This window comes from Podarcis muralis, chromosome 6 (assembly GCF_964188315.1).
Source record: "Podarcis muralis chromosome 6, rPodMur119.hap1.1, whole genome shotgun sequence".
Classification (NCBI taxonomy): domain Eukaryota; kingdom Metazoa; phylum Chordata; class Lepidosauria; order Squamata; family Lacertidae; genus Podarcis; species Podarcis muralis.
In genome coordinates this window covers 85,904,957-85,918,565 of record NC_135660.1, presented here as the reverse complement: position 1 = coordinate 85,918,565, position 13,609 = coordinate 85,904,957, and the positions used below count along the sequence as shown (strand labels likewise).

At 41.7% G+C, this 13,609-nt stretch overlaps 1 protein-coding gene across 5 annotated transcripts in view; it reads left to right on the top strand.

Annotated features, from left to right (window-relative positions):
* The window catches only part of SEC24C (SEC24 homolog C, COPII component), a 42,674-nt gene that overhangs the window by 3,956 nt on the left and 25,109 nt on the right, over positions 1-13,609 (top strand). Inside the window, exons 2-8 of one of the 5 annotated variants that reach the window (XM_028729030.2) lie at positions 934-1,137; positions 3,748-3,831; positions 5,913-6,054; positions 7,408-7,586; positions 8,466-8,933; positions 10,747-10,883; positions 12,716-12,784. In XM_028729030.2, the coding sequence (XP_028584863.2) occupies positions 963-1,137; positions 3,748-3,831; positions 5,913-6,054; positions 7,408-7,586; positions 8,466-8,933; positions 10,747-10,883; positions 12,716-12,784 (1,254 nt within the window). In that variant the 5' untranslated portion in view covers positions 934-962. Of the gene's footprint in view, positions 1-933; positions 1,138-3,747; positions 3,832-5,495; positions 5,600-5,912; positions 6,055-7,407; positions 7,587-8,465; positions 8,934-10,746; positions 10,884-12,715; positions 12,785-13,609 lie in introns of those variants that run through there. The other 4 variants (XM_077930663.1, XM_028729031.2, XM_028729032.2 and 1 more) reach the window with 4 other exon arrangements.

The following is a 13,609-nucleotide window of genomic DNA, read 5'->3' as shown; positions in this document are numbered from 1 at the left end:
TGTACAGTGAACCAATAAAGTTCATTGTCTAGAAAGCAACTGAAAGTATTTTCTGAATTAGTCATTCCTATTAGTCCTGTAAGGGACGCGGGTGGTGCTGTGGGTTAAACCACAGAGCCTGGGGCTTGCCAATCAGAAAGTCGGTGGTTCAAATCCCTGTGATGGGGTGAAATCCCGTTGCACAGTCCCTGCTCCTGCTAACCTAGCAGTTTGAAAGCACGTCAAAGTGCAAGTAGATAAATAGGTACCGCTCTGGCGGGAAGGTAAACGGCGTTTCCATGTGCTGCTCTGGTTTGCCAGAAGCAGCTTAGTCATGCTGGCCACATAACCCGGAAGCTGTACGCCAGCTTCCTTGGCCAATAAAGCGAGATGAGTGCCGCAACCCCAGAGTCGTCCACGACTGCACCTAATGGTCAGGGGTCCCTTTACCTTTTATTAGTCCTGTATGCTCTATCCTGTTTTATATTACAAACGTATATAAGTGGCAGAAGCCTACTATTTTCTACCCAGATTTGGGGGGGGGGGGGACTTATCCCCAAGCCATACAAACCAAGGAAGAAATGAAAAACAAATCATTATTTTTTTTATTAAATAAAATATTTTTTGTCTGATTGCTCTGAAACTACACAGAAAGAGTTAAAAAAAACCTCCTGCCTCTAAAGGTTAGGAAAAGCAAGGAGCAAACCAACTAGAAGGAAGAAATTTTGATGGGATGATAAGGTTGGGCAGCTTTAAGAGATATTGGGGAAATACACCTAAAACAAGCTTGGAGCTCACAAGTTACTCAGCTGTAGTGTAATGTGTGTGTAAGATTAGTTTAGAAAACAGCACACATTTGCTAGCACTGCAAGGTCTGGTTCTTCATTTCAGCTCTTTTGCACAAAATCTTGTTTTGAATGATGGCTCCTAATGTTTCTCTTTCCTTTCTCACAGGTGAAGGCTAGTTTGGGGATGTGAGCACAATGAGCGTAAACCAGCCAACTCACACAGGGCCACCTTATGGGCAGCCACAGCCTGGATATGGAGGATACCTGCCGCCTGGTTACGGAGGGCAGCCAATCCCTACCGTTCCCACCTCACAGTATGGTGCTTACAATGGTCCAATGACAGGATATCCGCAGACAGCCCCCCCACAAGGTATCCTTCATTGGTATAAAGGGGGAAATAACCTTTGTTTTTAGATTTTTTTAAAAAAACGTTTAACCTACTTTTTAACGTTCTGTATGTGCCCCTGAGGTGGTAGCAACACAAAAATTCAAAAGTGCATTTAAAATATTCAGTATAAGGATTTATGGTACCACTCTATTCTTCCTGGTTAGACCACACCTAGAGTACTGTGTCCTGTTCTGGGCACTGTAGTTTAAGAAGGATATTAACAAGCTGGAATGTGTGCAGAGGAGGGCAACCATGTTGATATCAAGGGTCTGGAAACTCAGCTGTATGAGGAACGCTTGACGGAATTGGGTATGTTTAGCCTAGTAAAGAGGAGACTGAGAGGAGAGATGATCGCCGTTTTCAGATATCTAAAGGGCTGTCACATGGAAGATGGAGCAAGCTTATTTTCTCCCTCTGCAGAGGGTAGGACCCAAACCAATGGATTCAAGTTATAAGAAAGGAGATTCTGACTAAACATCAGGAAGAACTTTCTGACAATCAGAGCTGTTTGACAGAAGAATAGACTCCCACGAGAGATGGTGGACTCTCCATAGAGGTTTTTAAGCAGAGATTTGATGACCAATTGTCATGTATGATTTGGACTAGATGACCTTCAGAGTACCTTCCAGCTCTACAATTCTCTGGATGCAGATAAATGTCCTTTGTTCTTCATGAATTAAGAACTTGTGCATACAATTATATTTCATAAAGCAATGGGAGATGGTTCAGGCGGCAACGCAGTTTCATGGTTATGCATGGGGTTTGGGAGGGCTCCATGCTTTGGTGGTCCACAAGCATTAAAGCAACTGGAAGCCCCTAGCACAAATTTAGCTGCCTAGGAAGTTGTGCTAGATGCTTAGTTGTTAGTCAGCTGGTGTAAAGAAGTGGGCATTAATGGCAGCAGAACTAGCTGAAAGGCCACTTGAAGGAGTAAAGTTTGTGGTGTTAACCTCAGGAAAACTAGCTGCTTTATCATGACTTACAGTCTTGGTATGGGAATGAATATTAGTTCTCTTATCTTTGCACGTGGGAATCATAGTGGAGACCATAGAGAGTTGTGTTTATACTAGGCTTTAATGAAGGAAGCTGCTGCAAAGGTGGTAATAATAATAATAATAACAATAATAACAATAATAATAATAATAATAATAATTAATTTATTTAGACCCTGCCCTCCCCAGCCAAGACAGGGCTCAGGGCAGCTAACAACCAATAATAAAAACAAGTTGATTAAAATACAATTTAAAAAGATTAAGATACAACATTAAAACATTAGGGTGCAATCTCTTCATAGGAGGAGAACGGAAAAAGAAAGAGGGGGAGGGAATCAAACTGATTCCAAGCCAAAGGCCAGGTGGAACAACTCTGTCTTACAGGCCCTGTGGAAAGAAATCAGATCCCACAGGGCCCTGGTCTCATGAGACAGAGCGTTCCACCAGGCTGGGGGCAGTGTTGAAAAGGCCCTGGCTCTGGTTGAGGCTAATCTAACTTCCTTAGGGCCTGGGACCTCAAGGGTGTTGCTATATATGGACCTTAAGGTCCTCCGTGGGGTATACCAGGAGAGGCGGTCCCGTGGGTACGAGGGTCCTAGGCCGTGAAGGGCTTTAAAGGTCAAAACCAGCACCTTAAATCTGACCGTGTACTCCACCGGGAGCCAGTGCAGCTGGAAAAGCACTGGGTGAATATGCTCCCATGGCAGAGACCCCGTGAGGAGCCTCGCTGCAGCATTCTGCACCCGCTGGAGTTTCTGGGACAGCTTCAAGGGCAGTAGAGTGAATTACAGTAGTCAAGCCTGGAGGTGACCGTCGCATGGATCACTGTGGCCAGGTCGGGGCGGGAAAGGTACACGTGCTACATTTAATAGTTATTTATGTTAAACAGAAAGGTAATGTTGATGTTGCATTCTCAGTTTGAAGGCATGTGTAAAATTGGCAGATATTTGTGGGGGAGCTTCTTGTTTTAGGGTAGCTTACTGGGTGAGCTGGGACGCGGGTGGCGCTGTGGGTAAAAGCCTCAGCGCCTAGGGCTTGCTGATCGAAAGGTCGGCGGTTCAAATCCCCGCGGCGGGGTGAGCTCCCGTTGCTCGATCCCAGCGCCTGCCAACCTAGCAGTTTGAAAGCACCCCCGGGTGCAAGTAGATAAATAGGGACCGCTTACAAGCGGGAAGGTAAACGGCGTTTCCGTGTGCTGCTCTGGCTCGCCAGAGCAGCGATGTCACGCTGGCCACATGACCCGGAAGTGTCTGCGGACAGCGCTGGCCCCCGGCCTCTTGAGTGAGATGGGCGCACAACCCTAGAGTCTGTCAAGACTGGCCCGTACGGGCAGGGGTACCTTTACCTTTACCTTACTGGGTGAGCTGCTCAATTTGCTCATCAAGCAGAAGGTTCTTCTGTTTGAGGTGAATCTTCTCATTTTTTTTTACTTTGGAACTACTCATCCGTGACGTCTCATGACAGGTAGCAATAAACTGTATTGAAAATAAGCACTGATTGCTAAGCAGGAGGAAGCTCCAGCATTTGTAGGACTAGCACAATGCATTTTATTTGAAGTTTTCCAAGTCTATTCTTACTGATGCATATATTGTCTTTCTAGGTTACTTTCCTTCAATGGGGTTTCCTTCTAAGGGCTCTCCTGTCTCTCTTGATTCTGATGCTTCTTTTACTCCCAACTTCATAGGTAAATGCTTTCCTTTTCATGCACTGTCTCTTATGAGAAAAGACTGTTTCAGATGCATTTCCTTCTGAAACATCACTCTTGTTTCATCTGAAAGCTAAGCCATGTAATTATTAGAATGTGTGGAGCTGTGATGCCTTATTACAAGGAATGTGCAGGTCTCTGGGACACAGCGGTGAGATCCAACTAAGTTGTACTCAGAGGAGACATAAATCCATTGATTTCAGTGGGCTTGCTCTTGAGTGTGGCTAAAGGTGGAGATCACCCTTTGACCATGATTCATTTCCTTCAAGTCTTTTTGTACTCAGGGTAAAGTTTAAAAACAGCATGTACTCCTTACTTCTCGGTGTGCGTATGCTGCAGCAGAGTACATGTTTATGCATCTTGCTGTCACTTTAGCAGACTGATTATTTCTAAAGTAAGGAGGATCATACATACTCTGAGCAGGACTGGTGTTAGATGAAACCCTCTGACTTTTATGTAGCTGTAATCTAGACTACTATTCAAAGGTAAGGGTTGCATCCATTGCTCTGACCAATTTGCCTCTGGCCCCGCCCATCACTAGCATGTAACTGTCAGAAGATTTTGCATGAGGAAATGAGCCCCTTAGGCTGAAAAACTGGTTTACCGCTTTCATGTCATAGTCGCTCAGCCAAATGGCTTAACTTTTGATGGTTGTGCTTCTCCAATAGAAATTATTTCTCCTTTTGAGAAGGAAGTGCATTGGATTATATGACCGCTGGTGAGAAGAGAGCAGCAAAGCTTAACTTCACCATGGCTGTATAAATCTTTATATTAAAGTGCATTTGTCCTGTACTTTACATTGTTGAAGTAATTTGCCAAGGCAGTTAACTTTTATGAGTAGGCCTACTTCTGTTGTTACCCTAATGGTTTCCCTAACAATTCAGAAAGGATACTAGGCATATGTTGTAGTAGTCCATTGGTAAACCCATATTGCCCAAAGGAGAGGAAGCTGAACCAGAGAAAGTGACGAGTGATAACTCTTGTTACTGTAAACTGCAAATTTGAGTGGACTTGGCAGAACCTCAATAGATGCATAGAATGTTACTAGAGGAAGTGAGCAAATAGAATGCAAATCAAATGAAGTTTTGGTACCTCTTTCTCTTGTATACAAGCAAGCAGAGCATCCGTTCCAAATCGCATGCATGTGCACACAGTGATGCATCCCCTCCCAATATCTACTGCCTTCTAATCCTTTGGTCTGTCAACTCCAGTGACAACCATTTTTTCTTCTGAGAAGCAGATGCCACCAGAGAATCCTGAAAGATGTGTGTTAACAATATTTGTCTTAGAGGAGTGACTGGCTAATTAAAATCTCACATATTTAGCAATACATGGTGAATACTCAAATGAACCAGCAAAAGGCGGTCTTTCTTTAAAAAAAGCAACATTTTATTTGCCCAGAGATATAAGAATAAAGTAGTTGCACTTACAAGACACCTGCCTTTCAAATCAAAATATTTCAATTGATGATATAATCCTGCCATTCTTAATGTCAGAATTTTCCTGAACTTTGGCCAGATAATATATTATCTGTGCCAAAATTCCTAATTTGTGCAACAAATTGTCTTTGTTTTATAGTATTATTTTTCAGGCCTTTTAATGATAAAAAGCTGGAAAAGCTGTACACCTTAACTCTAAATCAGCTCCCATATTTTGGTAATAGTTCTAATATTTCCAGTAAGACTTGTTAGAGAAGATTCTCATGCAAATAAAGATTGTACACGGCTTGTCGAAAAAGAAAAATGTTGTAAGTAATCTGACAAATCCTTGTCTGTTCCTATCGTCCACAATAGTGACTTTTCTTGGGATCTGAGATGCTTTATAAAGCAAAAAAAAAAAAAAAAAAAGGAAAGGAACAGCAAGCCTTATTTTTACTAGCATATTTACATACTTCTATTACTTTTCTGTCTTTGCTGTTGAAAATCTTGATAGCTTTCTGTTCTTCCTTGTATGCATTTGCATCTCACGAGAGATCATGCCTAGTATATTTTAAGTATCTTCATAAGTGGGTCCCCACTTATCTACTTGTACATGACTGACATGCAGTTCAATATTTCTAGGTTCCCTGAGAGCTCCCACTACTTCTGGAGCACCTGTTTCAGCATCTGGCACATTAGTTCCTCCTGGGCAGCCGGCCTATAGTCAGTTTGGACAAGGAGATGTACGCAATGGGATTCCTGCATCTACAGCTCCATTGCAAAGGTAATTAGGACAACAGTCATCAGACTCTAAGCCTGTCAGTACAGGCAGTGACCATTTTACAGTCAGATGCTCGATCACACACACACTTGTCGCCGCCAACCTGGAAGTGGCCCGAAAATGGGGTGTGGGAGGGCTTATGCGCATTCCACCAACGCGTGTGGGTTTCAGGAATGGAACCCCCATGCAGAATGGTTTCCGTCTGTATCAAATTTTGGGGGACAGAGCACCCATCCACTCCCTGTAGGGCAAAATAGTGTGTTTTTGGTTTGTTACGTAGAGAAGTTGTTGGGCTGACTTCTAACAGCTACTAAATGTGGTGGTAACTTTCTATTTTCTATAAGCACACTTAATTGGATATACTTCATTTATTTGTAATGCATCAGAATGCTCTTCTCAAGACAGTTAGCAATTAGTATTATAGTAAAGCTTTAGAACAAAGGGGAGCAGTACGTCGTGTCTCAGTCAAGCAGTCTACCAACAGCTGAATTTGTGGTTAGGCAACAGGGACAATACATAATTCACCACCACACCTAATTCAGCCATGTTGAGTGAGCAAGTTACTCATCATCTGGGTAATCAGGCTGCTGCTTGCGCAATTGGGCTGTGCCTTTCTCCCCTCTGCAGAGCAGGAGCTCTGCCTCCACTGCTTTTGCAAAATAGTACGTCTTTGATAGCTACTGTGTAGGCATAAGCTTGCACATAACTTTCTTATTTAATTTAATATTTTATTTATTTTATTTAATATTTATACAAAAAACATAACCAAAATACACCACCACAGTGGAAATCATTAAAAACTAGAAGGAAAAATAGATCAAAAATTAAGTGGGAAGACCGTGAACCCATTAACCACAGCTTGCAAGTTCATATTTTACTTTGAAACAAAGCAACCACATTTTGAGTGGTCACAGGCTTTAGGAGTAGGGGAGCGGCAGCATTGGCACTAGTGCAGAACCCCAGAGCTGCCTCTGCAAGCCACTTACCCACTTACCCACCCTTGTCTGGTTTCCTAAGAGCAGAGATTGCAACCTATCATCCCAGGCAATAAATGCAACAGAGGGTTGTGAAGCCAACAGATGATGAACTGGACAGTTTCTCCTTTGCTTTTCATCTTAGATTAGGAAAGTTGAAGTGCCTGAACGTCTGTTGCTTTGATTGATTGGTGTGCTGCAAAGGGGTTTTAGAACCTTCCCATTCTGAAAACTGCAGAGCCACTGGGAAGATCTTCTTCATCACCACTGTCTCATCATCAATAATAATAATAATAATAATAATAATAATAATAATAATAATAATAATACATGAGTGGCTCATGTAACAAAGGACTGTCTTTATTCTGCTTCCTTTTCTTAGACCACCTGCTTCTCAACAGTTCATGCCTGGAACAACGCCCACATCTGCTACCCAGTCAGCTGCTTTCCAGTCATATGGGCCACCTCCAACGAGCACACAGCAGCTGACCAATCATATGGCAGGAATGCATATAGGTGGTGCATCGACCTCTGTTCCCTCCCCAGGTGTACTGGGCTATGGTGAGTAACCAGAACGTTTGAATGCTGCTTGCTCACATAGACTAATTTGGAGTTCCCTTGAGAAGGATCTTCCAGACTGCTATGGGTACAATTACTTCTCTCTTTTGCAAGTTCTATAAAATGCAATAAAGCAGGTCCCTGTGTTGCAGCTATTGCATGCTGTCACAACAACTCTTAATTGGAACTCAAGTAGTATAATATATAAAATGGTTCCGAGATATTAAGCAAGGGAAAAGGACCAACTAAATTAACTAAGGTTGATAATCCAGCGTAGGTCATACTCGCAGTAGATCCACTAAAACTATTGATTTAAGTGGGGCTACTCAGAGTATTGAGATACCAGTCAAAGTAATCTGGGGTATTCATATTAAAAGAATCTCTGAGAACTGCAGAGACAGCCAATTTAAATGCACATAGCGTTTGTTATGTTTGGCCTTTATTTCAGCTCCACTAAAGATAACAACAACAATTGTAGTAGTAGTAGCAGTAGTTAAAAAAAAAAGAGTATACCGTCATTCATCCAAAGAACGCAGGGCAAAATTCAAGTTGGAAATTCAGCTTCATCATGCTCTCACTTCCATTCCATTCTTAAAACTGAATGTTTTGATAAGCAGCTCTTTACAATGGTTTTCTTACCATAGGATATCATAAGGTCCGGTGACGAATACCAAGTATTGGTATGGTAATCATGAAAGTGAATGGTAAAACCTGCTTGTTAATAAGCACCTCCATTTCTGTTTCCTCTCTCTCTCTCTCCACCTTCAAATAACTTTGTATCCAGGGTGAGGGGCTAGTTTACTAAAACACCTTATGTACACTGGGAGAAGAACAACATTTTTATAAAGCAAGATGTGACCATAATTAACTTCTTCTCCTCAGGTCCGCCAACATCAGTTCCTCCTGCCTCAGGAAGTTTTACTTCGAGTGGATCTGGGCAGTATGTGCCCTATTCAAACCAAGGACCGCCACCTCCTGCTGTGCCCCATGGATTGCCTCCTACCACCTTGTCTCAGGGTCTTCCTATGGCACAGCCTGCTATTTCTGGTCCTCCATCAGCCCTGAACCTCTCACATCAAGCTCCTGGGTTTGCCCCGCCGCCTTCATCTTCTGGGGTCGGTGCTTCCAATTACCCTCCTGCTGCAGGAGTTTCAAGGCCTCCCCCGATGCAGGGGACATCATTACCGGGACAAGCAGCTACTGGGCCACTCACTTCCCAGCCAAACCATGTGACCTCACCACCACCTCAGCCAGCTATGACTGGGCCACCCCTTGGACCACCAATGGCAGGCTTGCAAGGACCACCTCCCAGCCATCCTTCCCAACCAGGATATGCACTGCAGCAGAATGGTATGTTCAGTACATTGCTAAGGAATAAAAGTCAATTGAGTTTTAACACTTGTTATAACACTTGTCTGTGCTAAATTGTAGTGAGGTCTTTAAAATACATTGAATTCAATGGAAATTGGCAACTTGCAGATAACTGAACCTTGGTAGCTGTGTTTCCTCAGGAAGTCATTCCTATTAGGATGTAAAGCAGTTGTAGCCAACAGGCTGTCCTCCAGATATTGGACTACAACCAGCCATGCTGGTTGGGGCTGATGGGAGTTGGAGTTGATCTAATGGACATCACATTCTCTACCCTTGATGTACAGGGTGGTTCTGATGGCTGTTATTGCATCAAGGTTTTTTTTCTGTAGTTGTTTAAACAAGTATATTTTTCCTGTGGATTTTAAAACCTAAATATAAAGGTGGGGATTGGCTTGTTAATCAGCTACTGTTTTTTCCTACATTCCTCTGATGGAGACTTCCAAAGTTGAGTTTCCTTTGCTTCCTAGCTCAGTGAACAGTGAGTTGGAAAGTTGCTTTCGACCTGTATAAGAACTGCTTGCTTCTCTTTGGGGAGGTCTTTTTATCTTTTGGCAGGTCCTTTTTTCTCTATACTCAGAATCATGCTGTTTTTGGATTACTTGGTGTACAGAACTGGATTGCTAAGTCCTGTGGCTACCAAACACACATAGTTCTGTGTATGAAACTTCTGAAGAAGGAATGCAGAATCTGCCAGCAGAGATGCAATATGCGCAATAGGTTGGAGCTAGAGAAACTCTGCCATAGCATTGCTCCTGTTGAAATCACTGAGACTTAAGTTAGCCACGGCTAACTTATTCCTTTAGTTTCAGAGAGGCTAAAGTGGGACTAAGTTTCTCTGGATTCCAACCCTTTTCATTCTATTTGCATAGTTGTTTCACCATGGAGTTATTTGGAATGCATTAGGATAGAGCAGTGTAAGGCACTGGAACAGAAATTATTGAGGAAAGGGGTGCCTTTTCAAGCTGATTTTCCTTACTGAACTTTACAGTTTTGAAAATCTGTCTGCAGGTATGTTTTATCAGTCATCTTAAAATTGGTTTCATTCTTAGTCATATAACTAAATCATAATTTGAATTTTTGAATTTAAAAAAAAATGTATTTCTTGATAAATGATACAGAAAATAAAAGTAAAATAAACAAATACTGATACAAAATCGACCAAAACATATATATACCCTACACTACAAACATAAACCCTACACACCCCCATGACTTCCCTCCACCACGACTCGACTTCTTTTGGTTCAAATTTGAATATTGTCATTGCATTCTTTAGGTAATACATCTTATATCCATTTCTGATTTATATTCTCGCTTATACTTTACATACTTAATCCATGCATATCAACGTATTCTTTTTAGAGCAGTGTTTTTCCATATACTCCTCGAAACATTGCCATTCTAATCTTAATATTTGATTTGTCCGGAGCCTTATGGCTGCTGTTAACTTTGCCAATTCTATAAATTCACTTAATATACATAGCCAATTTTCTTTTGAGGGTATTGTCTCACCTTTCCATTTACTGGCGAGAACTATTCTGCCATGGTGTATAGAAAAATTATTTTCTTTTCCTGTGGATGTACTTCCGTAATAAACCTAGTAAATACGCATCTGTTTTCTTTTCTATGGGGATTTTAAGCATCAATCATAATTTGAAATTTGTAATCAGAATCTTGGAATAATATGTATTGAAAAGTGGTTATAGGTGCTTTTGTGGTGATGTGTTCATGATCAAAGTTGAATTTATTTTAATTCTATTGCATACTTAAATCTAGCATATATATTTTTCAGGGTCCTTTGGACAGAATAGAGGTACCCAGCCAAACTATGGGCCACCTTACCCTGGGCCAGCAAATTATGGGAGTCAGCCTGGACCTCCACAGCCACCTCCACCAAAACGTCTAGATCCAGACTCCATTCCTAGTCCAGTAAGTTGTATCCATTTTAGAAATAAATATCCTATCCTAGAAAGTGATTCTGAAGATTAAAAACCTGCCTCTTTGTAGCTTCTATCAATTTGTTTCATTCTTGCTGGCTTTAAACAGAACAAGGCATGCCTATGCACTACTGTTATTGGCAATCCTGACCATCTCTGTATACTTATATAAAAAAATGTAGCATATCAGCTGGATTATCACAAGATAATAATCATCTGCAGCAAGCCCTGCAATTACACTACCTGGGAAAGGATCACAGGAATTACTGTGAATGGTTGTAGTTCTGTCTAGTTCATATCTTTGTCCGCGTGATTGGCCTCGGTTGGAGTATGGTAATGTTAGTAAAACAGTATTTTGAATGGCTTCTTTGAACTTGCGAAATAGGGCTAAGCAACTTAACTTTGCTTATGGCGGGCTATTATGCCACTTCTTGAGTTGTAACAGAATGACATTTGGTTGGTTTTCTAGCATATTTAAGGTTAAGGCCATGTTGTACAAAACAGCTGCACAGCGCAGTCTGGATCCAAAGAACTGCATGACATAGAATCTTAAGGGAGAACTATAGAATTAAGGGAGCTTTGGGTTTGGGTGCCTTGAACACCAGCCTCAGTGCTGCATGGCCCGAAGACACGTCTCTTTGAAATTAAGGGGAGTTTCGAAAACAGTTTGTTACCAGGTACCAAGATCAGGTGTTCATGTGGGAGAGTAAGTTTGACGTGCCAATGCCCTTGGGCATGTAGTTTCTTGCCAGCCAGTGAATGTAGGACTTGCATGAACCCTGGTGTGAAAACATGAGGATTTGTTCTTAAGTTTTATGTATTGCAACTCACATACAGTGGTGCCTCGCAAGACGAAAAGAATCCGTTCCGCGATTCTCTTCGCCTAGCGGTTTTTTCGTCTTGCGAAGCAACCCTATTAGCGGATTAGCGCTATTAGCGGCATAGCGGCTATTAAAGGCTTAGCGGCTTAGCTGCTAAAAGGCTATTAGCGGCTTAGCGGCTTAGAAAAAGGGGGGGGGGAGCGAGGAAAAAATCGCAAGACTAGCAAGACGTTTCGTCTTGCGAAGCAAGCCCATAGGGAAATTCGTCTTGCGAAGCAACTCAAAAACGGAAAACCCTTTCGTCTAGCGGGTTTTCCGTCTTGCGAGGCATTCGTCTTGCGGGGCACCACTGTATGAGAGTTCTGGGGAACACCACAGCCGTATATCCAGTTGTACAGAGCGTCTGCTTGCTTTAAATTCTGGTGTGCTGGTCTTTTATCCTCTCAATTCCAGTGGGGTTTTGTGAAGCCATTGTTCCGAAGGCCACAACTACAGGCAGTTAAAGCAGTGACAGTGACAGCTATTTCTCCAGAGTATGTCCAGCTTTATGCTATCATGCTAACTTATACTTGTGAAGGATGAAGCTACAGCCTCCTTTGCTGTAACCCTGAACCTGCAGCTTGAAAACTTTGAGATATGTTAGTAGCTTTGCTTCCTTCTGTGCTCTCCCTTTAATTGACATCTCAAAAGGAGTTGCATGTTCATGAGCCCGTCGTTCTCCAAAGTTGAACTGAGCAAGCATGGGAGCTGCCAGCTTGGTCAAGAATAGTGCTCATTTTAAGCATATTTCTAGTGAGGGAGCAAGATGTGGAAATAACAAGTAGAACTGAAGATGGTAATGTTGTTTCACCTCTTGTTGCATGAACTGTTGTCCATTATACATATATCTAACAGTGATGGAAACAGGAGTAACATTGCTTGTTAGTTTTGTTTTACTATTCTCTCTCTTTCCCTTTTTGTGGCAATTTTACTTCTTTTTTCTTTTTTAAAACCAAAAAAAAAGCAACTCAATGAGCTGCCACCTCAGCAGAAACCCAGACACAGAATAGATCCAGATGCAATTCCTAGCCCAGTAAGTGCGGTGTCTCTCTGTCTGCTATTGTCTGCATGTTGGTGGCTGCTTGTTTGTGTCTGCAAAATAATCTTACTCTTGCTAACTACCCCCTGGTGTTAGTCTCTCATCTTTATCCCACCCCTCTCTTTCTGCTCACAACATTACAATAAGTAGAATAAAATATCATGAACTTTGAAATCCTCTTCACACCACAAATCAAGGGGCAATAGAAGTTTGGCATTATAAGGTAATGAAGTGGTATTTCCTTCTTGAAATTAAGTCATTTATAAGCAAAACACTTCTGAATATTACATTTGTCAGTTTAGCACTATGAATAATTATGAATTCAGCATTGAATTTGGCATAATCCACTTGGAACTCTTTTTGAGTCCTGCGCTTCTGAAATGAATGGTGTGGTTTTTCACAAGGCCCACTGAACTAAGAGGGAGTTTCCAGTGGATTTGTGCATAACCTGTATAATTTTCCTGGACAGAAATCTTAAAACTCATTTTATTTAGGTCTTTCTTTTACATTTAAAAAAGGATTCAAGTTTTAATTTTTAGTGGGATTCAGAAGTCATTATTTTAACATTTCCCTCCTAATACAAGAAGTTCATGCGTGTATATTTGAGGGGAAATGGAGATGATAAATACATTGAATTTTCTACTGTAATGTCTCGCTTAGGCAGCAGTTTATTGAATATGGTTTATTAATGAAAGATAGTCCATCACAATGCTATTTCAGTAACAGACAAAATGACAAATTGCAAATTGGTTTGCAATTAAACTTTTCAGTGCGGCTTGTCTATTGCCCCTGCGATGTTGTGTCTTGAACAGGCTGAAG